This window comes from Pelodiscus sinensis, chromosome 28, assembly GCF_052426305.1.
Source record: "Pelodiscus sinensis isolate ZL-2025 chromosome 28, ASM5242630v1, whole genome shotgun sequence".
Taxonomy (NCBI): Eukaryota; Metazoa; Chordata; order Testudines; family Trionychidae; genus Pelodiscus; species Pelodiscus sinensis.
Genome location: NC_143079.1, coordinates 7511243 through 7538449, shown reverse-complemented (window position 1 = coordinate 7538449; position 27207 = coordinate 7511243). Strand labels below are relative to the sequence as shown.

Here is a 27207-nt window from a genome sequence, read left to right as displayed (position 1 = left end):
CTGCAAAGTGGCAGAGGGTTTGCCGCTAGCCGCACCATTCCCCAGCGACCCCCCCCCCTCGCCGGACACAGTGCGGGTCCCGGAAGACCCGTCACAGGGGCATACTCCCAACCCAATCCCCCTTCCCTCTCCTCTCCTTCTCTTCCTGAGAGCCAAACACCTCCCCTCCCTGCTGTACCCCAGTCCCCTTTATACCCCAACCTTATGTCCCGGTCCCAACAGACACCACCGCTTGAAATGCAACTCCCACCTTTTCCATTATTTTCAATGGGAAAATTGACCCTGCATAACACGTTTTCACTTAACATGGTCATTTTCTGAAACACATCTATAGTGTTAAATGAGGAATTACTGTACATGGAATTGTAGTGCCTCCTAAAGAGGAGATAAATGAACAACTATAATCAACAAACACGAACAAGATTCCACACAAATTGAGTTCCAGCTTTGTCTCCTTTGTTTACCGGGGACTGTAGTCTGTCTGAGACTCTGTATAGTACACATAAACACAGTGACCGAATAATATATTGCAAGGAAACGTAATTGCAAGGCACTTATTGTACAGTAAGTTTCTCAACTTTTTCCCTCAAGCAATCCCCTTTTACATGCCCTCTCCCACCTGGTCTGGATCTAGTTAGAACACTCTTCCCATTTAACAATATGGAAAAGGAAAGATGATTGCAACCCCCTGACAGATTGAGCTACAGCTATAACACTGTTTCTTCCCTTCTGGAACCGCTTAGGCTGCTGTGAGAACAGCTCACACTAGCATAGCGTGTCCTATCCCCCTCTAGAGTCTGGTGTATATAAAAACGTAACAGCCTTGTACGACTACCAGCTAAGGGAGTTACGACTTTCGTTCAAGTGGGAAGTCCAATGCTTTCAGTGCGAAGGTCCAGAGTTCTTTCACTGGTGATGTTTTGCTTGTTGGTTGTTAGATACAGACCTCCAGCCCTTCCCCCTTCTCCCCCCCCCCCCCCACCCCTTGCCATTTTCAATTAGCAGTTGGCCCCGAAGGCTAATAGCTTGCTGAATCACTCACCGCAGTTAGACAGCTGATGGCTCATAAAGCGTTTGTGTTAATCTGATCCCTAAATAGCTCTGGTCTATATCACAGTCACAGCGGTGATTTCACTCCCAAATTTCTTTTAGCCTTTGGAAGCCAATCAGATTTGTGGAGCCACAGCCTGCCAATCAGACAGCTCTGATGGAAAAGGTCTATTGCAATCCTAACACAGTATGCCCTTCAACATGAATCCAAATCTTACTGAAGTCAATGGGAGGCTTTCTGCTATGTTCAGTGTCTTTTGGATCAGACCCTATCATGAGCTATGTTACGTGTTTATCTTCCCTTCAGTAATGACATGGTTTGCTAATTTATTTAGATAGGCAATTGGATTCTGGCTCTGTGTGAGCCTTTGTCTACACTATGGCTTTTGCCGGAAGAGGCAATGCAAATGAAGCACAGATTAGCATACTGTCTCACTTAATTTGCATAATCTATTCGGAGCCGTATTTGCGCAAGGGTTTTTTTGCGCAAAAACAAGCAGTGTGGACATTTCCTTTTTGCGCAAGATCTTTATCCTGGAGAAGGATAATGATCTTGTGCAAAACGGGTTTTTTGCACAAAACGGACATGTCCCCACTGCTTGTTTTTGCTCAAAAACCACTTGCATAAAAACGACTTGGAATAGATTATGCAAATGAAGCATGACACTATGCTAATCATCACTTCATTTGCATTACCTCTTCGTGCAAAAACTGATAGTGTAGACTTAGTCTGAAGGTTTTATGCTGCTGCCCATCAGTATAGGATCTGATCAACGTGGCATCCTTTGCAGCCTTGTGCTAAGGTCCAAATCTTACTCACAGAAGCCGTGCCAGAACTATGAGTTTCAGTGAATGGATGATCTTGCACATTTTGTTTAGGAAAGTTGGCTCCTGAAAATTTGCCTCTTAGGCCATGTCTACACTAGGGAATTATTTTGACACTACTAAATTCGACTTAACTCCCGATTTAACAAATTTGAAATAGCGTGTCCTAACTACAGGGGAGCCTCGAAATTAGTCCTAGGCAGGCTCTGTTAATGAGGATGCACTACCTCAGACTTAGAGCCCCAGGAACCTCCGGGGAGTAATTAGTTTGACTTCCTCTAAGGAGTAGTTACTTTGAAATAGTGGCACCGGCGCATCGAAACTACCGCTATTTTGAAATAACTATTTCAAAATTAGCATTGTAAAGCAAGAGTACAGATTTTTAATTAAGTGGCCTGTTATTTCAAAATAACGGGCTTGGTAGTGTGGATGCTCCGCTTATAAATTCAACCTAAGGGGGGTTATTTTGAAATAGAGGCCTACTGTAGACCAGGGCTTAGTATATAGCACCATGCACTACTGTAAGTGCAGGATAGGTTGAACCTGTCTCATCTGGCACTCTCTGGTCCAGCAAAATTCCTGGTCCAGCACAGTAAGCAGTGGAAGTGTTGGTAATGCTGCTAGACCGTATTGACCTCCCATGGTTCAGCAAATTCTCTGGTTCAACAACACTCAGGTCCCAAGCGTGCCAAACTAGAGAGGTTCAACCTATATGCTGCAAAACAACTTCTTTGTGTGGGGTTTCACCAAGAAGGTTGGTGGTGATTAGACACCTAACATAGTGAATGTCCGTGAAAATGGGAAAGGTTCAGAAGTTAAAACAGGGGAAAAAATGTTAAAATTACTTAGAAAAGTTAGATGTCTTCCAGTCACCAGGGCCTGATGAAATGCAACCTAGAATATTCAATCAATCAAGCTGATTGACGAGATATTGGAGCCTTTCGCTATCGTCTTTGAGAAGTCACGGAAGATGGAAGAGATTCCAGAAGGCGGGAAAAGGGCAAATATAGTGTCCATCTATAAAAAGGGAAATAAGGACAAACCAAGGAAACTACAGAAGTGATAATGAAGCAAACAAGGAATCCATTTGCAAACATATGGAAGATAAGGGGATAAGTAACAATCAGCGTGGATTTGTAAAGAGCAAGTCATATCAAACCAATCTCATGGTTTTCTTTGATAGGATAACAAGCCTTGTGGTTAAGGGGAAGCACTAGACATGGTATACTTAGGCTTTAGTAAAGCAGTTGATACACTCTCGCATGACCTTCTCAATAATAAACCAGGGAAATACCACCTCGATGGGGCTTCTATAAGGTGGGTGCATAATTGGCTGGATAACCATTCTCAGAATGTAGTTGTCAATGGTTCACAATCATGCTGGAAGGGCATAACAAGTGGGATTCTTCATGGATCATTTTTGGGACCGGTTCTGTTCAATATTTTCATCAACAATTTAGATCATGGCAGAGAGAGTACAGTTATTAAGTCTGCAGATGATTCCAAGCTGGGAGAGGTTGCAAATGCTTTGGAGGGCAGATCATAATTCAAAATGATCTGGACAAACTGGAGAAAGAGGCTGAGGTAAATAGGATGAAGTTCAAGAAGGACAAATGCAAAGTACTCCACTACGGAAGGAACAATCGTTCTCATACATACAGAATGGGAAGTGATTGTCTAGGAAGGAGTACTGCAGAAAAGATTCTAGGGATGATAGTGGACCACAAGCTAAATATGAGTCAACAGTGTGACACTGTTTCAAAAAAAGCAATCATCATTCTGGGATGTATTAACTGGAGTGTTAAGAGCAAGACACGAGGGCTACGTCTAGACTGGCATGATTTTCCGCAAATGTTTTTAACGGAAAAGTTTTTCCATCAAAAGCATTTGCGGAAAAGAGCATCTAGATTGGCACGGATGCTTTTCCGCAAAAGCACTTTTTACGGAAAAGCATCCGTGCCAATCTAGACGCGGTTTTGCGCAAGAAAGCCCTGATCGCCATTGGGGCTTTTTTGCGCAAAACAGTTTTTAGCTGTCTACACTGGTCCTCTTGCGCAAAAACGCTTCCGGAAAAAGGCTTTTGCCCGAACGGGAACGTCAAAGCATTTGCACAAGAAGCACTGATTTCGGACAGTAGAACATCAGTGCTTTTGCGCAAAATCTAGCGGCCAGTGTAGACAGCTGGCAAGTTTTTGCACAAAAGCAGTTGCTTTTGGGGAAAAACTTGCCAGCCTAGATGCAGCCGAGGAGTCATTCTTCCACTCTACTCTGTGCTGATTAGGCCTCAGTTGGAGTATTGCGTCCAATTCTGGGCACCATATTTCAAGAAAGCAGTGGAGAAATTGGAGAAGGTCCAGAGAAGAGCAACAAAAATGATTAAAGGTCTAGAAAACACGAGCTATGAGGGAAGGCTGAAAGAACTGGGCTTGTTTAGTTTGGAAAAGAGAAGACTAAGAGTGAACATGATAGCAGCTTTCAAGTACCTAAAAAGGTGTTACAAGGAGGAGGGAAGAAAAAAAATAGTCTCCTTAACCTCTGATGGTAAAAAAAGAAGCAATGGGTTTAAACTGCAGCAAGGGAAGTTTAGGTTGGATTTCAGGAAAAACTGACTATCAGGGTGGTTAAGCACTGGAATAAATTGCCTAGCGGGGTTGTGGAATCTTCATCACTGGAGATATATGAGAGCAGATTAGACAGACACCTGTCAGGGATGGTCTAGAATGGTGCTTGGTCCTGCCGTGAGGGCAGGGGACTGAATTTGATGATTTCTTGAGGTCCCTTCCAGTTCCAGTGGTCTATGATTCTATGAGAACCCACTAGCTTGATTTTCATTATGAGATTTAGCCATAAGGGATGAACGAAGTGCCCCAGTCATAGAGTGGCACCAGGAGACCGTATGATTCAGACACCTCCTGTTCAGTTCTATCGTTTCTGGTGTTGGGCTCATAGCGGTCCTGCGTAGTGCATTTAGCAATACAATCGGCCTCTGTCGCTGGTAGAGCTGGCCAGAATGTTTCATCTGAAACCCTTTTGGACAAAAAATGAATATTGTGATTTTACTAAATCAAGTTGTGAATGTGGGTTGATTTCAGCAAATTGTTTCCATCAAGGGGGAAGAACCGAGGGGAAGAACATTCTGAAAGGTACCGCCTTTTCATTTTCAAATAAGTGTTTTTGTTTTGGAATATCCTTACTTAAAATAAAACCTATAAATATACTAAAAGATGTGAAATTGAAACAAAACGTTTCAATCAGTTAGTCAACAATTTTGAAATGTCAGGTTGACCTGAAACAATTTTTCTTTCCCCTCTGTTATAAATATCTTGGTTCTGTTGTTTCCGCTCCAGCTCATCATCTGATGAAGCAGGTTTTACCTTCGAAAGCTCATGATGCCATTAGTGTCTAAGATGCCACAGTACTACTCCATTGTTAAGGTAATTATCAAGTGATCCATCCTGTTACCTATTCCCAGCTTCTGACAAACAGAGGCTAGGAACACTACCCTTACCCATCTTGACTAATAGCCATTAATGGATCTCTCCTCCCTGAATTTATCTAGTTCTTTTTTGAACCCTGTTAAAGTCCTGGCTTTTACAACATCCTCTGGCAAGGAGTTCCACAGGTTGACTATGCATTGTGTGAAAAAAACCTTCCTTTTGTTTGCCTTTAACATGCTGTGTATTTAAATGATAATGCTCAAAGGATAGGGAAAATAACATTGCTGTCAGTCCCAGGGAAGGTGTTTACAGTCCTGCTACTGAACTGAAAGAAGTACTGTCTCATCACCCCCAAAATGAGAGGCAGTCGGTGTGGTTTCCATACAGCTCTGTGGAATGCTATTGAAAAATGACTAGAGGAACAAAAGGAAGTTAACGTTGCGTTTATAGACTTTTCAGCTACTTTTGACTCAGTGCATCCATCAACACCGTTGACATCGCTATGTCAGTATGGGGGCCTGAGGACTTAGTATGCTTAGCAAAGGAACTGGACTGTGACACATTCCTAGCACTCTGAGTATCAATGGTTGTATAACAGACTGGTTTTCAGTAGCATCGGGAGTATGCTAGGCATGCATTCCCTCTCCTGTGTTATTGTGATGGCAAAGCTGATTGAGTCCAAAGTAGAAGGTGAGAAGTGGGATGGCTGTGTGACATCTAAGGTACAATTGTTCCACAGGGTAGTAATAAATCTGCTCGCTGGAGCAGAAACGGGGCTGTTAAAAACAGGCAAGGAGAGAAAACGAAACCATTTTCAGTGCCAAACGTTATGGGATAGTCTTCCATTTTGTTACAAACGAGGCGATATTTAGGCAGTCCCGGCAAGGTCTCCCACTAGTTGAAAACAAGATAGCTGCAATGAGAGGGTCATGTCCACTTTACAGAAGGTCGTACTCTCCTAAGGAAGATATGTAGCACTAGGGTTGAAGGAAATGGAGCATGAGGCTGACCATGAGTGAGGGTAGATTATGCAATTCTGAAGGATTTAAGAAGCTTCCCATGCTGACTCGTGCCAAAGGATGGAGGCTTGCAAGGGACAATTCAAGGTGGAAGTCCATTCTAATGTATTACTTTGAATCCCCTTCTCCTCTTTCAGCAAGCCAATCTCAGGAAGACAGTCTAATGCCGTTACTCATAATAAGTTGCAGCTCCTCTGAATGGTCCCTTATGAGATGTCTCAAGATACAAGATAGTGTTGAGAGTAAATCAGGATATCACAACTTGGTTCCTTTGTGATGAAGTGACTTGACGGCTTGAGAAAAAGCCTAACCCACAAAAAACGCCTGATCAGGAAAAGACTTTAGAATAGAGGAAAGCTTTGAAGCCACTCGGACAGGTAGCTTTGTTTGAGACATACTCGCCTGAACCCTATTAAGGTGTTTCATATTAAATTGTCTTGTCTTCAGTTAGGCTGGAGAGATTAAGGGGAGATTTCTCATCCCAGAAATAAGTCACTTCCTTGTATAAAGTTGGTAAAAGCTTTTCAAAGCTTGGCTAATCTCTTTGGGATTAGCTATTCAGTTGCTAGCAGAGCCTTTTATTACAATGATCACTGAGGAGCAATTGTCTTGTTCTTGGGAGACTAGGTAGCAGCCCCATTGATAAATTTGCTGACTGGAGAAAGTGAGAGAAATGTGAGATTCCAAAGGCATCAACATCACAGAGCAAGTGAAAGTTTTGTTCTTTTTTTTATTTGACAAACAAATTGGCCAGTGGGATTTGGAAGCTTAGAAGCTAGAGAGAGAGAAAAAAATCTACTGAGTCATTTAATCCATCTCCCTGGAACAGTGCAAGGTTATTCCCTATAGTATGTTTTCTAGGGCTCTGTCCAATCTCGTTTTAAATGAACTAATGGAATAAAGCTTCAATTGGTCGCTGCATCTTGTGTTGCCAGATCTTTTACTGCACTATCTAGTTTTAAACTGGCAGGCGATGGCAGGGTTACTAGAGTGAATAGAGCAAACAAGTAAAAATGGAAATAGGAAGCATCAAATGTACTAATGTTATGGCCAAGATTTTCAGAAGTGATTATGTTCTATCTCAAGTATACATGTGCTCGCCTTCAGCATCTGAGCACCTCATCACCTTTATTGAATTTATCCTCACAATATCCCGGTAGGGTTGGGCAGTGTTGTTGTTCCCATTTTACAGCTGTGGAACTGAGTCACAAAGAGGCTCACCCTAGGTCCCCTAGAAAATCTCTGGCAAAGCAGGGAGTTAAACCCAGTTCTCTCGAGTCACTAGCTGGTGCTCTAACCAATGGCCAATCTTTCCTCTTAGAGATGGTGCTTTTTTTTTTAAGTTGTACCCAACTGTACATGTCTCAGCACAGTCTGAAAATCAAGACCAGCACTTTGCCTTCTGAATCAGGCTTTTTTAAGATGCCTCAAGTTGGCTACCCAAACTCCAGATACTTTGCAAGAATCGTAGCCATTCTTTATGTAGAATAGTAGATACAAGCTAGCAATGATAATGAGAAAAGAGGGTCACATTATAAAGATATTTGGGCTTTTTCTATATTCGACCCTTGGGTCGAATTAATAAGCAGAGCATCCACATTACCAAGCCCATTATTTCAAAATTATGGGCCACTTATTTTGAAATCAGTACTTTGCTTTCCTCGGGGAATAACGCTAATTTTGAAATAGTTATTTCGAAATAGCAGTCGTGTGGATGCACCGGCGTGGCTATTTTGAAATAACGACTCCCCAGAATCATTAAAACTAATTACTCTCTAGTGTTTCCTGGGGCTCTAATTTGATGTAGCGCATCCACATTAATGGATCTTGCCTCGGACTAATATCGAGGTTTCTGTGTAGTTAAGACAAGCTAGTTCAATTGTGTTATTTTGGGAGTTATTACATCGATTTTAAACAGGACTGTGTAGCACTTTAAAGTGTTACACAGTCCTGTGTTTTTGTTTCAGCTACACCAGGCTAACACGGCTACATTTCTATCACTACATCGATTTTAGTTACAGGCAGTCCCTGGGTTACATGGATCCGACTTACATTGGATCCCTACTTACAAACGGGGTGAGGCAACCCCGCACTAGCTGCTTCCCCCCAGCAGACCAGGGAGACGCGAAGCTAGCACCCGCCCTCCCACCCCCAGCAGACCAGGGAGATGCGGAGCGGCTTTTCTCAGCAGACACCTCAGCTTAAGAATAAAGGACTGAGGGAAGTGAGGTGTGGGAGAATAAAACTGAGCTCTGGAGAAATGTTTGGCTAGAGTTTCCCCTACAATATGTACCAGTTCCGACTTACATACAAATTCAACTTAAGAACAAACCTACAGTCCCTATCTTGTACGTAACCCGGGGACTGCCTGTATTTCAAAATAGTTTTCTAGTGTGGACATGCCCTAGGGAAGTCGCTAACAGTGCTGTGAGTGTAGCTCCCAGATCTGTAGCCTGGTTCACAGTAGCACTTTGCAGTGCTGTAACTTGCTGCCCTCGGGGGGCAAAAGGGGGGGTTGTTCACACTCCTGAGCCAGAAAATGGCAGCATAGTGAAGTGGCCGTGTAGATTTAGCCTTTCGTGCAATCAGCCTTAATCCCTTGTGCTGAATTTGCATTAACTGACGTGAGTAGGTAATTATGTGTTTGCAGTCTACACAACAGGAAAGATATGGGGAAGACACGCTGGCCCAGCTGGCGATCTCATGATTAGCATAAATTACATTTCATGCTCGGAAGGCATGAGTTACATACTTGACAATTTAAGAGCTACAGAGTGCTGGTGTTTCTTGCGTAGTACAGACATACAGGCCCAGCCTGGATGACTGTTGAAATGTAGAATACGGACCTGATCTGCAAACTGATCTCCGTGAGTAGATCATATTACCCTCATGGAAATCCAATAAAGACCATAGGATGCTGTATGGGTGCAGAGACCCATCTGTATTCGTCCAATAATGCAGAGGACCTTAAACTGTGAGGCACGCCCCCTAGAGGAACACAGAGGAACTTTGGGGGTTAGCATGGGATAGTCCAAAGTGTGTGGAGTGGGAGAACCACCCAGTTTTATTCATGACCCTGGCCCCTGAAGCCCCAGCCACCGGCCTCAGCTCCGCTCCTGGCGCTTCCCCAACCTCAGCATTCTTTCCTCTGTCCATGTCCCCCACTCCCAGAGTCATGGCCCCCCTCCCAGCTCCGTGGGAGAGAACAGGAGCAAAGGGGGGGACACGAGGTTAAACATTTTGGGAATGCTGACTGGATCCTAGTGACCTGATGGTAGCTAGCCCCTAGCTCTCCTTTAGTGCCAAGAAGAAAGCACCAACCCATCAGTGTCTCTGTGGCTGCTTCACTAGAGATTCTACTTCTGGACCATCAGCTGCCTCGTTAATTTGAGAGTGAGAATGACGGGAGGAAAAATCAATGAAAAGTTTAGAATCCTCCTTTCTTAGGGTTTTGTTTTGTTTTCAAATCATCTTTTTGCTTTTCCTCTACCAGCTGGTACGTGGTCGGAAATGTTCCCAAATGCACAATTTCGCGTGGAATATTTCCTGCGTTTTCACTTCACTGAATGTGAAAAGAAATTCACAACAGCAGGGGGAAAGGAAGACGGGGGAGGGAATCCTGTACCCCTCTCTGCTTTGCTTTGATATGGGATTCTTCTCCACCGTGGGAATTTGTGCGAATTCCACTCACCCGTGCCCACTCACTAGTGTGACTTCCCTGGTGAGATGGAGGAGCCCTGGAAGACAGGGAGCTTAAGCCTTGGGCTTGGGTTTGATTCCTTGCTACACTACAGGTTTTCTGTGTGCCTGCCTACCCTGACTACAGAATGAGCTCTGCCTGAGAGTAGTCAGGTTCTTCCAATACCCAATGCCTGGGGAAACCACAGCTATGTCTGTAACTGCTGCAGGGAGCATGAGGCTCCTGAAGGGCCTTGATTCAGCCAGGGGCATGCACCAGCGGAGAGAGGCTGGGGAGATGGGCGGACTTCAGGCAGGAGGTGCTGGGAAGCAGCAAGACAGCCCTTTAGGGAGGAGGGCTGAAACTGGATGAGTCTCTGTTCTGTTTATTGTTTTGGCCTAGTGGGAACATGGAACTGGGGTTGGGGACTAACGGCCGGTGTGAACCTAAGGACTCAATGAACTGGATCCCAGTAGGGGACTGTCTGAATGGCCTTTGAGCTTAGTGAGTTTATAAGAGCCCCGCAGGAGGGGCTAACAAGGTGCTTGCAAAGGGACTCAGGCCAGGAGGGGGTTCAGAAAATGGCCATCCCACTCCAGTGACCTGGGACAAAGCATTAATCCCAGACTCTCAAAACAGCCTAAATCCAAGGATGCCCAAATCCCCTTTTGCAAAGGTGCTTGAACTGAACAGCTAACAAGCAGCTCAGAGCCCTAGCTCAAGCAAAAGCACCGAATGCCACAAACTAGGGGGCATGGGAATGTTCCCTCTAAGCATTTCTATCATGGGTGGATTTTTCCATCCATGTGCAGAATACATTTTTACGTGCACAGAGGCACGTGCGAGAGTGCACCACCAGTTAAAACAAATCCTAGCTGTGGGTGCTCTGCTAAACAGCTGGGGGGCATCTGAATCTCTCCTGAGTGGCTGCCCACCTTACAGGGAACGGTGGGGAGGTGGAAATATCCATTTTGCTAGCACGGCCCAATTTTGTGGGCATGCTCCAAGGATGCCGAAGACTGCAGACCTGTCAGACCCCTCCATAAGGCAGCTGGTTGCAGGTTACCAATCACAGCACAGCACCAACACAAAGGGCAGCGGGTGGCACAGAGACATGTTGGGTGAGCGTATCAGAGGACGTGACCATGACCAGATGAACGTGGCCAGGCCCACCGGTGGGGGTGGGGGGGGCAAAAAGTTCAGTCACCCTGGGAACCGACAACTCATTGGGCCCCAGGGCTCCCTGCTGCCGCTACTGTTAGTGTTGCAACTGGAGCTCTGGGCCCTTTAAATGTAGCTCTGAAAGCTGGCTGCACACGGTTCTGTGGCGTCCAATAGCGAGGAACCGGGGGCCCTCTCCACCTTGCCCAGGGACCCACAGAGGCTGTGAGCTCCTCTGGAAGTGAGGTGGATTTGACTGCGAGGGCACCTGGGGTACCTCAGGGAGGTGGATTTGGCTGCTAGGGCGCCTGGGGTACCTCGGGGAGATGGATTTGGCTGCGAGGGCGCCTGGGGTACCTCAGGGAGATGGATTTGGCTGCTAGGGCGCCTGGGGTACCTCAGGGAGATGGATTTGGCTGCTAGGGCGCCTGGGGTACCTCAGGGAGATAGATTTGGCTGCTAGGGCGCCTGCGGTACCTCAGTGGCTGACCTGGCTTAGGTACCTCACTGCAAGGCAAGGTTTATGACTGAGGATTCTGAGTGGAGCAAGTCACCTGTGGGATCTGCCAGCCTCTAAGATACCCAAGTCCTCCCCCTGTCCCCGCCCTCTCCTGGCATTTCTTTCCTGGCTAATTTCGGAGACTCCCAGCTCAGCAAGTTGGCTTTTGAGGAGCCTTCCTTAGGTGCCGTAGTGTCCCCAGGCATTGTCTTCGCATCAAGCGGCAGTCCAAGGAGTCAGAGTCCACTGACTTGGTCTCACATGGCAGCACTATGCAGACATCGTAGCTGCGGCTCAGGAGGCGACGGGTTTCAGAGCCTGTGCCGCAGCATCTACCCAGCTGTTCTTAGCACTGTGAGGCAAACCCTGCGAGCCCAAATCTGTTGACCTGAGCTCTGAGATTCCATGGGCTGCCTCTCCCAGCTTTGAGACGTGCTGCTGATTGCTGTGTAGACCGACCCCTAGAGGTTAGGCTCAGTACAATAAAACCCAACTTTCTTCAAGAAGCAAAGCCTACATTACAGTCTGTAAAATGGAAGCAATAGTACTTCCCTATGTCACAGAGATGGGGGTGAACATCCGTTTTAAAACACGGATTGAGGTCCTGAGGCAGTACTGTAATGGGAATCGCATCAGTACCATGGATAATGCTAAATAAATAATGGAAACTCCTGGTCTAGACAGGCCAAGCTTCTATTAACACTGCTGCAGCTTCTCCCCTGTTTGAAATTGAGGCAGACTCCATTGGTGCAAATCAGAGCTTTCCTTGAGTCTCCCCCACCCCCACATCATCCTGGAGCAGGAGTGAGAATCAAGGCCAATTCCCAATTCAAACAAGATCTCAGTTTGTTACGGTCAAGTGCTCGGTCAGCAGCAACTGCAAACGACCAATTAATTTGCGGCCGCACCATTTTTAGGTCCCGTCTGATGTAACTGCAATCTGGAGGCAGATCTTAATTTAGGACAGGAAAGGGAGCTGTTCTTTCAAAAGATAACAGCTTGGATGGCGGTGTGTTATCTGCCATGCAAATTGATTTCTGCACTGCATTCAGCCGTACGGAGTCGAAATCTTCTCCCAGGGCTAGTTCAGAAACAGCCACCATCGAGTCAGACTTGTGGATCATTACTTTCGTCTCTCACAGCTTCTCCTCTGACACTTTCTTCCTCCCCCCCCCCCCCATTCCACCCCTGTTCACTTAGTATGCACCTGCAGTGCCAATGTGTTTGGTACCCTTGTGGGAAACAGTATGAAAACCATACCCTGTAAAACCTGTTTGATGCCTATGTTTGTTTTTTATTTTTAAATGTAAGGTACCAGCCGGAGAGAGTAAAGAACTCCACTTGCATCCCACAAGCTTGGGCATTGGTGCAGGGAGTTTCCCTATGTTGCCCCACACCTGATCTGAAGAGATCCCCTTTAGGAAGTTCGTTCCACGGTTTGACATAGGTAGAGTGGCTTCCTAAGCAATTGCATGCCTCTGAGGCCACATCTTCCACTTGCGAGAAGATCGATGCTGTGTCGATCGATCTTCCTGTGTTTGATTTAGCAGGTCTAGTAAAGTCCTGCTAAATCAAATTCTGAGGGTGCCCCCATTGATGCTGGTCCTCCTACTCCTCACGAGGAGTAAAGGACGTCGATGGGAGCATTGCTCCCATTAACCTACAGCTACGAGGACAGTGCTGAAACTCCGTTAAAGGTACATTGACTCCACCTATATTTTTTATATCGCTGGAATTGCGTACCTTAAGCTGACCTTCCCCCATAGTATGGACCTGGCCTTAGAGAAAACTTATTAGTCACACTACTCCTATTTATTTTCCTGTCCCTTCACCTGGTCTCTCTCTTGCCTCACTGGACTTCTATTTCCCTTTTCTTCTGCTTCTCATCCCACCTATCTTTCTTCCACTCCCTATGGGGGCTGAGGGGTTTGTCCTCTGTTCAGACAGCCCAGACCTGCAGCTTTGGTCCTGAGGTGAGGATGTCAGGTTGTTTAGCACAGGAGCTTTCTCACTGAAGCAGAGTTCTGGTTTTCAGTGTGGCACTTCTCACGGTTGCTCTCCAGCCCAAGACTACCCCTAGTCCAGTCCCCGAGCCCTGTTCTGTCCAGCTTGGATTGCTGACACGATGCCAGTTTTGGTTTTTGTGGTGTGGAGCTCAGCCCGTGAGGCACTTGTCTGAGATTCAACAAATCCTTTTCGCACAGGCTGAGGAATAACTATCAGAGATAGTCATGCGTCTTCTGGCCTCTACTCAGCTGAGTCCAGATTTGAATCTGCAACATAGAAGGTTCATAAACAAAATTCCAGTCCATGAGCCATCGTGTGTCGGTATGCAGCATTCACAAACACCGATACACATCTAACTAACTAAAGAAAGAAGCATGCACAAAGGAAGCAAATGTTTTTAGTAGGTGGAGTAGCATTCATATGAGAGGTGGGTGAACCTGAAAAGCTTGGCTTATTTTATCTACACTGGACATTGGAAAAGATTTGGTCAACTTCTTGTGCTGTGCATTGCAAGGCATTAAAGATCTAGAGAACATGACCTGTGAGGGAAGGCTGAAAGAATTGGGTTTGTTTAGTTTAGAAAAGAGAAGACTGAGGGGGGACATGAGAGCCGTTTTCAGTTATCTAAAAGGGTGTCACAAGGAGGAGGAAGAAAACTTGTTCATCTTGGCTTCTGAGGATAGAATAAGAAGCAATGGGCTTAAACTGCAGCAAGGGAGGTTTAGGTTGGATATTAGGAAAAACTTCCTAACTGTCAGGGTGGTGAAGCACTGGAATAAATTGCCCAGGGTGGTTGTGGAATCTCTATCTCTGGAGAGATTTCAAAGCAGGTTGGTTAGATCTGTCAGGGATGGTCTGGAGACGGTGCTGGGCCCTGCCATGAGGGCAGGGGACTGGACTCAATGATCTCTCGTGGTCCCTTCCCGTTCTAGTGTTCTATGATTCTATGCAGTTGTGTAGGGTACCACGAAATCTGGGGCATCAAAATGGCCCACATTTCGTGGGGCTCTACACAGCCACGTATGGGGCAGTGCCCGTTCTGGTGGCTGGCCAGCCACACCCACCCCCCCCCCATGGGCTATGCTCAGGGCCACCCCTAGAAATGCAGGGCATGGGACAATCTCCCTACCCTGGCTCTTCCTGCTTCTGCTCAGTGCCCATTCCCCCCCTCCCCTCAGACCCCCTCCCCTCACTGATGAGGCCCAGGGGATTGGGGTGCCTGGCACTGGTGGCAGGGGTCTGGCTCCCCCCACACTCGCAGGCGGCAGCTGGGAGGAAATGGAGCAACCTGGCCCCAGCCCGCTCCATGTCACTGGCTACCAGATATGTCACTCCACTTCCTGCTACCAGTAAGTGCGGGGGGGGGGGGGGGCAGCAGGCAGTTCCACCTTTTCCCCCCTCCCCCCCACGTGATGCGGCTTGGACCCAAAGCAGCGGAGTGGGCTGAAGCCAGGTGGCTCTACTTCCCATCACCCCTGGTTAGTGGAGGAAGGGCCCAACCTCTGCTGCCTCCCTGCCCTGCGCCTGCCCCCACAGCCTTAAGCGCAGCACCCCACCTCTACCCTACGGGGGGGGGGGGTTGATGCAGGTGCTCAGGCTGCACAGGGCACCAAACGGCTAGGGACAGCCCTGTCTGTTGTCATGCAGCGCCTTGCATGATGATTCATGGCGGGTGCCTCCTAGGCACCCCTGCAATGCAAAACAAACCAGAAATATTTCCTTCCTGTATTAATTGTCTTCACCATTTCTACAGAGGGGCACTAGGGCACAGAGCAATTCAGGCCTAATTTACACGGGGGAAAAAAATCTCTGCTGATTGTGGCTCTACTGTACCAGCAAATTGAGAGAGTCTCCTTATACTGGCCAAGAGTTGATGCCTAAAGAAATCCTGGCATCTTTCTTGCATATGAGTTCTGTCCTTAACTAAATATCTGTCGCAGCCATTTAAACTAATGCGTTTTTGTTTTTATTTTGATTCCTCCATTTAAAAAGGAAAAGCTTCTTCTCCCCTTCCCTGTAACTCGCTGTTCCCCATGGTTCCTCTAAAACAAACAAACAAAACACCTCTTGCGTTTAACATTTAAACTTGCACCTCTCCACTGAATCTATGTTCTTTCTTTCTGATCCTCTCATAAATAACTAATTGTTTTCTATTTTTTTTCCTGCTAGTTTCCTACGGGACTTCTAAAATACCTTGTAGTGACGGCTTTCCATCAAATTACTTATTAAAAATTTAAATTTCCCAGGCAAACTGATTCAGAGGTTATAGTGAACGCTGTAGCGGATTAGATGCCTTTTTTTTTAAACATGTTTACTGAGACAACAGGTAACCACTTATCCACCTATCTTTTTTTAAAAAAAAAGTCCTGAATTATTAATTCCAAAAAAACTCCAAACCAGATCAAGGACATTATTTACCAGACACTGCAGGTTGCACATCAATAAACCAGAACTCTCTGGTCCAGCAACATCCTTGGTCCTGCCAGACTATGGAGGTTTCAGGATTAGAGACTCCCAGTGCTGATGTGGGAAACAGGGGGAGATGCATGGCTCAGCTGGGCTCTGGAGGGGGGGAATCCAGTAGGGGGTGGGCTGAGTGGAGGGGTGGCAGAAGGGAGGGGCAGAAATTACCTCCTTTGGTTTGGCAAAATCCGTCATCGGGGAGCAGTCAGGTGTGGAGTGTTCTCTGGGCTTGATCCATGTCTCCATTTAAAAAAAACAAAACTTTTTCACAGGCATTGGTTTGTCTTTCTGAATGGTCAGCTATTAAAATTAACCACAACTGTACAAAGTTTTGACTGGGGCTGGTGAAAATGTTACTTTTTTAGGGGAAAGGAGGTTTTGGTTTTTTGTCTTTTATTTATTTTTTTAAGTAAAAAAAGAGCACCTGTTCAGGAAAAAGGAAGAAAGTGATGCATCATGGGAAGCATAGTCCATCCGGAGATCCTCCGCCCTCACCAGGAGAAAATGGGAGCAAGCACGCAATGCAAACTACATCTCCCGTGAGGCATTGGGGTGCTGCTTTGAATCAAAATATTTAGTTTTTTCAGCTTTCATCAGAAATTTTCTGCGGAGCCCATTTCCCCTTTAGCTCAAATTTTGAGGGAAAAGAAGAACAGGGTCACATTTTTTCCGAAAACCTTTCATGAAAAATGTGTCCCAGTTTTTGATTAGTTATGGGCGGGGGACAGATTTTTGTTTTATTGTAACGGGAAAAAGAAATGTGTTTTTCATGGAAAAAATCTTTTTTTTTCTTCCCCGTCAAAAATTAATCCTTTGGATTTCTCTTCCTTGACGCTCAAGATTTCATTTCTGCATGAAGGTGCAAACCCAGAGAATTCCTCAGTGCATATAGATGTTGCTTTGGGACACTGTCCCACTCTTAGCCACCAGCATAGGTGATGGTTCCAGGGGCAAGACTGACTGGGTGGAAGGAAGCAAAGATACATAGCACAGAGCTGCGGAACAGTCTGGAGTCTGGCTGAGTGGGATTTCTGTAAATTCAAGCACCCTCCAGGACTACTCCAGTTTATGCCAGGGGCCTCGTTGGCTCTCAGCCAGCCCCGAATGCAGCTGGATTAAAATCCTCTTTGCTCCTACCTCCTCTGTCAGGAGCAACGCAGAATCTTCCCCAATGGGAGAAGAATTTGGCTGCAGCTCTTTCACCTAACTCAGTGGGTCTCAACCTTTCCAGACTACTGTACCCCTTTCAGGAGTCTGATTTGTCTTGCGTACCCACCCCCTCTCCAAGTTTCACCTCACTTAACAACTACTTGCTTACAAAATCAGACGTAAATTAGAAGTGTCAGCCCACTCTTTCTGACAAATTGCTGCCTTTCTTCTTTTTCCTCTGTAATTATAAAATCAGCTGGAATATAAATATTATACTTACATCTCCGCATCTAGCATATAGAGCAACATAAATTGCTATTTATCTGTACAGAATTTTAGTTTGTGCTGACTTCATTTGATGTACCCCCTGGAAGACCTCTGCATACCCCCCTGGGATATGTGCACCCCTTGTTGAGAAGCACTGACCTAACAGTCTGTCTTTAACACCACAATGCATTAGTTAAGGCTTGGAAGTTGCTGTGGTGATGTTCTCTGGTTACTGAAGAGTGGAGGGGGGCAATTTTCATGGGAAATGTGTTGGTTATCCTACCGGCATGAACATTAATGTGCCGGCTTCAGGGGCTCTAACTCGTTACAGTCAAAATCACAAATGAGACTTACAAAATGAGTTCCAGGAACTGCAGTGGTGTCAAGCTGCTTTCTCTCATGTGGAGCAGTGAGGCTGTTAGGTAGCTTCCTCTTCAGAGACTTGCCATGGAATTAAAACCTACACTTGGGTCTAAATCCTGCTTTGCCTTACTCACGCAAGGTGCTAAGCAGCGCACGCCCTGGTGTCCCAAGAAACTGGAGTGGAAGGTAGACTAGCTTTTTTTGTGGGATCGTCTCCGCAATGAATAAATCAGATTTAGGATTCCTGGGCCCTCCTGTGTATAGATCTTGCAAAGAAATGTTTGGCAGCTTGGGGAAATAGCTGGGTTTATTTTAACCTTTAAGAATGACACCAATTTCACAGCTGTTAATGCTATGTGACTCCTCCACTTTCCAATGCAAATTGCCCATCCAGGGCTAAGGCATTTCGAGAAGTTGCAAGGGGGTGGGGGGGGGGGAGAATCTCCATATTAATGTGCTAACGTCTTTGCTCTGAAGTGTTTAATGTTATGCTTTAGTCAGATTTCCCCTTCTGATTAAGGCAGTTATCTAAATGCGGGATTTTTTGGTTTGTTTTTTAAAGATTTAGTAGTTTCATCGTCTACTGAGACTTAGAAAGATAGAATTTTGTTACAATAAAAGTGAGATTTTTGCTGGCCTGGAACAAGGCAAACGCTGCAGAGGGGGTATAAGTAGAACTGCCATTAATCAAGAGTCTGAACCAAAGCTTTTTCAAGTCAATGGGATTCTTTGATCGAAGCCAATAGAAAGATTTACAGGAGGCCCCCGACTTGCGACTGCCCGAGTTCTGACCCCCCGACACTTAGAACCATTTCTGTAAGTGCGGAAGGGGCCAGAAACCTCCAACGTACGTCCTCGACCCGCATTTCCAACAGCGCATGGCACCTATCGTCAATGAAGGGTCGAGTTACGATGCCCCCGACTTGCAGCGCTTCCCCAGGAACTAATCATGTCACAAGTCGGGAACCTCCTGTATTTCAGTGGATTTTGGTTCAGGACCCGTTAGTGACTATCTAGAGCTGGTTTGGAAAAAAGGGGGCAAAATGTCAGAAGAGTAAGACCCCTCAAAATTTCAAAACTTCCTAATTTTTCTAGCCAACTCTCCTCACCTCATTCTTGGGATCATATTCTATCCCCATGCACAAGGATGTAAATCCAGAGTAACTTCACTGTAATCTGGATTTATTAGCTGTGTTGCTGTGGGCAAAAATCTGGCCCTTCCCAGACTTCATGGGCACTCCTTTTGGAGCTGCAGGCAGTAACCCCAGTGCCTTGCTCACTGAGTTACACCGCACTCAGCCTTTGTCTTCTGGCCTGGCCCCCAATGTGCCACCGCATAGAATTGCTCATGAGGTATAGGGCTGTGGCTCATCTTTGGAACCGATTCTTCTGCCCTAAGGCCTGTTGAGTAATATCGGACTCCTTGAATGGCCCCATTGAGAAGAATAGTTCTACTCGTGGAGAAAGACGCTGCGTAATGTGGGTAAGGCCCCTGTGTTCTCAATTCCAAGCTAGTCACAAGCGAGCCCCTTGTTCCTGTGAGGTGCTGACAGTATTCTGGTCCGGGTACAGCAGAGCACTTAAGCACACGAGTATTCCCATTGACTGGATCACGCCCGTGTGCCTCGCAGCGTGAACGATGTCAGTTTCTGATGGCTTCTAGGCAGCCATCAGTCTGTGACATACATTTGGTCTTAATCAACGTCTCATTAAACGATGTCACTGGGATTTACGGCATAGGATTAAAAATAATGCAGGGTTATTTTGAATGGCCGCGCCTACCAGCATGTTGCATTTATAAGTCGCAAATCAAGCTCGACAGAAACAGTCCAAAGTAGACGCATGATTTTTTGTTTTGGTTTTAATTCCTAACTGTGTAAAATCAATGAATCGCAAGGAAAAGGAAGGCAAGGCGCACTCTCCTTCTGATGGTTTAATTTGTGTCTGTGTGTGAGTAATTAGTACTGGCTCCTCATAGATCAGTGCTGCCCTGGGGTTGACATAAAACAACTGTGTCTGAAACAGATATCCAATGATGGCAAAATAGCTGCTCCGTATGTAAAATTGCATTGGATTTTGCCCTTAAAGCAGAAATTGTATTAATAGTTTTCGCCATACAAAGCAATCCCAAGGAAAATGATCAACATTTTTCTTTTTTTGGTTACCAGAGGTATGGATCAAGAGCTAGATTCTAGAGCAGAGGCTTTCAAACTTTATTTTCTCATGACCTAGTTGAAGAAAATCATGGATGCCCATAACCCAACATAATTTGACTGGTGTGTGGGCTCTGGGTTGGGGTTGAGGAGGAGAGTTTTGGGGTATAAGAGAGGCTCTGGATTGGGGATGGAAAAGGGCTGAGGCAGGAGGGGTTTACCTTGAGCAGGTCCCGGTCAGCGATGCAGCAGGGGGACTAAGGCAGCTTCCTGCCTCTCCTGGAACCGCAGACCCTGCTTTGCCCCTGAAGCAGCCGGCAGCAGGTTCCCAGCTGGGAGTGCGGAGCTAGTGCTTGGGGTAGGGTAGTGCACTCCCCTGTGTGCTCTCCCCTGCCCCACCTAGGAGCCCGGCCTAATGCAGAGTCTGTGGTGCCAGGATAAGCCAGGAGCTGCCTTAGTACCCCCACTTCTCACCTCACTCCTCTGCAGCCACAAGACTCGGTGCCCGGCATCCCACCACCCAGGACTGGGTCACGACCCCTAGTTCGAAATCCACGGCTCTAGACGCTATGGTACAATTCTGAAACCCTCCCTGGAAGATGAGACAATTTCTAGGCCATTTTGTACTCTTCAGGCCAAAGGTTAATGCCTCTTATGCAGAATTAACAGGGCCTGACTATCTGCTCTCTTCCTACTATTTTACACCACTAAGGCTATGTCTAGACTGCAAGCCTCTTTCGAAAGAGAGCGTCTAGACTGCACGCGGAACTTTCGAAAGAGCAAGCCGCTTTTTCGAAAGAAAGCACCCAGTGAGTCTGGAGGCTCTCTTTCGAAGAAGCCCTATTTACATTCAAGAATGCCTTCTTTCGAAAGAAGCACTTTCGAAAGAAGGTGTTCTTCCTCGTGAAATGAGGTTTACCGCCGTCGAAAGAAAAGCCGCGTTCTTTCGATTTAATTTCGAAAGAATGCGGCTGCAGTCTAGACGCAGGTGAAGTTTTTTCGGAAAAAGGCTACTTTTCCCGAAAAAAACCCTGAGTCTGGACACAGCCTAAGTCACTTCATTGGCTTTCGGGGAGCTCTTCCTGACCTAAAGCATGTCTCGCCTCTGGTATATACAAATAACAAGCAGGCTCCACAGCTGGCATAAATTGGTGTCCTTCTCTTGGAGTCAGTAGTTCTGCTGCTTTACACCAGCTGAGGATCTGCCGATCTGGTTTCTTCGCCGTGTTTCAAGACTTTTGGACGGTGCAAACTCGGGACCTGATCCTGCAAAGTCCTGGGCCCCTCCTAAGAGGTTCTGAACATCTCAGTGGCATGTAGAGGACTCTGCACCTGGCAGGAATTGGACCCTAATCTCCTGCTTCTCTGTAAATCTATCCCTTACAGGCCAAGCCATTCATTGTGCCTGGTTTACAACCATCCCCTTTTGCTTTTCCAGCTTGTTGAATGCACTCTGTGGCTCTTTCAAGTTGTGTCAAACAGCAGAGTTTAAGGAAAGGGTGAAGGGGGAGGGGGGGAAGTGTCACAGCTCCTGAAGGTCTTTTTAAGACATTTCATTTGTTTGAAAGACGCCGACGTGCAGGGATTATGTGGGGAACAAATCAGCAGAGCGTTGCTAACTCTTGAGGCGATGCAGTTGCTCACGTCCGTCCGCAGTGGAGCTGATGGAGGGATCTGGTGTGTTGGCGGGGGGAGGGGGGAAGGTGGCCAAGGATCTTATTACACAATGGAGGAGAAATGAACCCTTGCTCTTTGCCAGCCAGCAAGAGCAGCTTCCACTCCTCCAGCTCAAAGCAGCGAAAAAAGGGAGTTGATTGTTCATTTATCCCCCTGGATTTCCTCCCTTTGCTTTTTTTATTATTATTATTATTCCTTTCTTCCAGGTTTCTCCTTGACAATCAACCCAATCTTTAGGCACAAATGACTGTGTAACAGCAAATGTTAGTCTGTTTAGCCAGATCTGTTGTTGGAGACGGTATGAAGGGCTGATGCATGCAAGGTTAATCATGATTTTTTTTCTATGCATTATGTTCCCACTGGAAAAAAAAACAAAACAAATGGTTTGTATAGCATATAAGCCCTCGTGCTTCAGGGCAAACTAGCCTCTCATTGAGAAGGTCAGGAAGAAACTTTTCCTATTGGCAGATTATATCATATGTGCCAACTGCACCTTTTTTAGAGGTGTCTATTACTGGACTGGATGGACCCATGGTCTGATCTTATTGTTGGGGGCAAGGAGAATACAAATCTTCATGCTTTAGGGCAAAAGATGAGGGAATTAGGAAGAAACTTCTCTTATAGGAAGATTATGCCATAAAGCTGACTTTCTGGTTGTTGCACATGTCCTGAACTATCCATAATCAGTCTTTGTCAGAGAGAGGATGCTGCATTCAATAAACCACTAGTCTATTCCCAGTCCAACAATTCCTATGGTCACCATTATTTTATTTTCTTATTTGGAATTTTAATACAAAATACAAGCCCCCGCTGTGTTCTAGTGTGGAAAGAAGGCTAGGGTAGGTCTTCTCATCATTTGCATGGTAGTCACTGATGTGTGTCTCAGGGAAATGAAGAGCATCCCTGAATGATGCTCCCAAAAGACGGCACAGGATTCCCCAAGACTATTCTCAGATTTGACACTGATGCAATGTGGGGCCTCAAAGAACACACTGACTCTCTTTGCCTCGGTTTCCCTATCTTTAAAATCGGGAAGAAAATTGGTTTTCTTTTGAGGTTTAATTAAATGTTTCTAAAAGGCTCTGGGCGCTCACTGTGTACACCTGTGTTGATCCAATGCACCATGATAGGCAAGAGAAATTACATTCTTACCACGCCTATTCCAATTGCCTTTTGTAAATATTTGTTGTGATACCTGGCTCCTTAACTTGCTTCCTTTAGATATATCTGACTAGTGTTAGTATTAATATCTGCCTGCGTAACTGCACTTATGGGTTTTTCCAAAGCCCATTGAAGTCAAAGGGTCTGACCTCTAGCAGCTATGAATGAAATAATATTCCATTTTTTTAAAAATGAACAGAATGTTGCCTCTGACCAGGTTACTATTTCTCCATAGTTATTCATGGAAATGGTTCTCAATTTTGTGTAGCGGGTAGGTGACTGCATAGGGGTTGGTTTTGCCTTTGTACATTTCTTGCTGTAAACTGAAGCACTCAAAAGTTGGCCTGAAAACTAACCTTAGTTGTGGGCGAGACAAAAATTCAGATTTGAAATTTGAAATTCAACATTTGGGGAATTTCAAGGCCTTTGTCCATAAAATAGGAACTAGATAGAGTGGTGACTCAACTCCCTTTGAAGTAAATGCCAGTGTTCCCTTTGATTTGATCGGAATCAAGCCCCATGGATCAGTTTCACTTGCAAACTGGACTGGTCCTATTTTTTTCCTAGGTGGAGAAACCCACAGTGTTTTTTCAGGGATTTTTTTAAATGAAATTGGCGCAGTTTCACAAAACTGAGATGAAACACAAAACCCCTCTGTTTCAACGTTTCTGAATGTTTTCTGAACATCTGGTATGGCTGTAATTCTAACCCACTTCTCTCCCTCCCACTCCTCCCCCCCCCCAACCTCCAAGGCAAGTTACAACCCAGGGCTTGATTCTGTTCCAGTTGAAGTTGATACCAAGTATATCAATGAGAACAGGATTTTGCTACAAGGCCCCTGTCCTTCAGCTGCTTTTGTGGGTACATCTACACTGCAAATTATGGTGTAATTGTCCCATGGTGAGACATACTCATTCAAGCTTGTCTGGTTGATGCAGGTAATAATAGTGAAGACAGACTTAATTCCCCTGGTATGACCCTACTGGGAATTCTAAGTACATACTGAGGTTGCTATCCTGAGTTGGGTCCCGCTATTGCTATTGTTATCGGTGCAAGCTAAATTAAAGCGACTGTGGCTATATCTGCTAATAATTACATCTTAGTTTGTGGTGTAGATGTGTCCTGTACCTCTGTATGGAGAAGCTCCATTTAACCCAGTGGGATACAGCAATATGCCTTTGAAGAGACACTTGCAGGGCTGTTATGGTCCCATCATTTTTGCTGCTATGTCATTCCCTTGGTAGCAGGGGAACTGTTGAGATGAAGGTTTGAGATTATAGCACTAGATCGGAGTCTGGACATCTGGGGCCTATCTTCTGGTCTGCCGCAGATAACTCCTATTCCCACCCACTAGTCCTCCACAGCCTGGCTACACACAAACATAGTGGTTTAATCAAAGCGGTGTCTGAAACGATTTTGTGAAATTGGTACAAACCCCACTTTTATTTCTGTTTCAAGTAGGCTTGCCAGGTGTCCGGTATTGACCCGGACAGTCCAGTATTTTTGCCTCCTGTCCAGTAAAAAAATCAGAAAATACTGGACACCTAAAATGTCCGGTATTTTCTGGGGGAGAGGGGGTTTCCCCGGACAGGTGGCGAAAATCCTGGGTGCTTACCTGGTTTCTCAGGGGAGCTGTCTGGCCCAGAGCAGGAAGACAAGATGGCAGATGGCTGCCAGCAGCCTGTTAGGGCCAAAAGTCCTCGAAAGCATGTCTTAAAGGGGCCATGCTAGGTTTTTTAATTTTTTTGCTTAATAACTCTCATGGTCGTCTTTTTTTTTTCCCCCTCAACAATTTTGGTCTCCCTCTCCCCCCCCCCCTTTTTTCTCCCAGTGTTTGTTTTTTGTTTTTGGTTTTTTTGGGGGGGGGGTGGCGGGAAGTGTACGGTTTTTGGTTAAACCACCTGACAACCCTAGTTTCAAGAAGGGCTTTCTCCTTTTCTGTTTCAATGGATCCCTTATTGAATTTCAGTTGAAATCAAAGTAAGCCTCCGTGAAGCAAAGCTAGCGTGCCTCTGCCTACATTGGGACAGTGTTAACGAAATCCACTTTTAAACCGGTTTTCAAGGAAATGGGTGCAGTCTTTCCACGTTGACAAGCTCCTCTTCTCTCTGCTGCAATTCTTCACCTGGTGAAATGGAGACAAGACTTTCCTTTTGCAAAGGAGCCTTGTAAGGGTAAATCTATTCATGTTTGTGAGATCGATGGAAAAAGCAGTGTTCCATTCCTCTGATCAGCTATGCTTGGTATCAGTGTCTAATTTTTCCTGAAATGCAGAAATCTGATTTTTTTTTTTAACCCATAAATCTTTTTCCCCACATACCCTCCTTCGCCGAGGTTCAAGATCTAGAACAGTATTGTTTATTTTAGCAACCCCCCTCCCTTAAAACCTTTACACTGTCAGAGTGCTGTAAAGGGGCCCTGGGGTGAATAAAACCAGGCCTCCAGTGTCTGAAGCGTCATTATTTGTTTTTGTTTTGTTTTTTTTAACAAAGCTTAACAAAATGTCCTCCTCTCGTCATGAATTTGTCAGATTTAAAACCAGCCACAACAAAACCGTAAACTATCAACAGTGTTCCTCTGCTAGCGTTCAAAAAAAGCTTTTATCATGATTTGCCTGGCATGAATTCCCAATTTATTAAAACAAAGTCGTCAAGTGTTGGGAGCAGAAAGGGGGTATGCTGTTGTGAGCATAGGTCCGAGCATAGGTTCAAGCATGTGCTTTGGATGCGCATGGATGTGTATCCATACACATATTTGTATGTTGAAGGGTTTATGTGCGGTTTCTATAATGCTGGGGGGGATATGATGTATGCATATTTGCATATGATAGTTCACTAACTCTGTGTGCACTGCCTAGTTTGGGGGGATACATATATTGTGTGAAAGCATTATGTATATAATGTATGCCTATATGGCATGGTATTCATGTGCATGACTGATTGGCCATACTGACTGTATGCAACCTACATGGCAAATACTCATTCTGTGTAATGCCTCTGCTTTAAGTAGCTGCCCTCCTTATTTATAGCAAATAGACTAAAATATCAGTATTTTCCTTCAGTAGCTACTAAATAGATGGGTAAGTTGCTTTTTAAGAGGCAGGTAATCCTGGGAAAGATTTAAGGTTGTCATGCAATTTCCTTGAGCAAAATTAATTACAGGAAGTTTTTTTTCCCTCTTGCTTCTGTGAAGATTAACTTTTTTTATTATTGTTTGGCAGGTACTTTTAATTGGCTGGAAAATATTCTTCCTGTGAAGTTCCAGTGCTCTGGTGCTTGAATGAGCACAGCATCCCATTGGCTGCTCCTACCACCTCCTGATTGGCTCCAGATCCTGGAGGGGGATAGATAAGGCCGGCTATAAAAACCCTGAGCTTTGCTCTTGGTCCCCCAGTGAGCAGGAGCTAGGGGTACAAGCAGAGCAAGGCTGCAGCAGTACTAAGTCCTTGGCAGATTCCTTTCTCTGTGAGTGTATCCAGATCCGCATCTTTGCTGAAGCCGAAGAAAGAGGAGACACTCACCAAAAAAAAAAAAAAAAAAAAAACTTAGCGGAAACTTGTCAGAGAATGCTCCAAAAGTCAGTTATTCTCCTGCTGCTGGTGATCAGTGCTTCTGCATCCTATGAAGCCGAACAGAATGACTCTGTGAGCCCCAGGAAAACCAGGGTTGCAGCACAGAACTCAGGTAACACCCCTCAAAGAGGGCTTTGGCTCTCGGAGCCCGGATGTGTTTTAAACTGTTGCAAATGTCTTTGCTGCTAATGTTTGCTATAAACTGTCCCTTCATGGCTGTTAGCAATCAATTATGTAATCAAAAATCCTAGGAAACTGAGTCTGTGTAATATTGATGCCTGGAGAAAGGAAACCATCTCCTTTTAGTAGATGGCTTATAAACCAGCATGACATCTGCAAGAGAGAGAAAGAGAGGCAGAGATCTATATTTTCTCGTATCTGTAAAATGAGTTGCATGTACTTTCTCATTCTGGTTGAATGTCTTTTTCCCCTGTTGTGAATACACTTTAATATTACATTCCTTGCTTATTAGCAAATCCAATCTCCACAGATTGTATTCACTTAGCCATTGCTCTTTCTCCTAAATGTGTTCAAAAGAAGATGAAACTACATTTTTGTTCTAAGGCTACTTCAGAGAATATAATGAGCTAAAAAGGTGTCCCCCTGGAGTCTTCATTGCTTATGGAAATTGCTCAGAATGGTAACATGAAAATAGGGGAAGCACACTTACCTAACTGTCCTTTACAATAGATGGGGAATAACTAGCAAGTCATCGCTGAATGCCTC

At 45.4% G+C, this 27207-nt stretch overlaps 1 protein-coding gene across 1 annotated transcript in view; it reads left to right on the top strand.

Annotated features, from left to right (window-relative positions):
- STC1 (stanniocalcin 1) overlaps positions 1 to 27207 on the top strand; it is a 59933-nt gene that overhangs the window by 17788 nt on the left and 14938 nt on the right. The window contains exon 2 of the mRNA XM_006135520.5: positions 26131 to 26593. Within this exon, the coding sequence (XP_006135582.1) occupies positions 26476 to 26593 (118 nt within the window). The 5' untranslated portion in view covers positions 26131 to 26475. The remainder of the gene's footprint in view (positions 1 to 26130; positions 26594 to 27207) is intronic.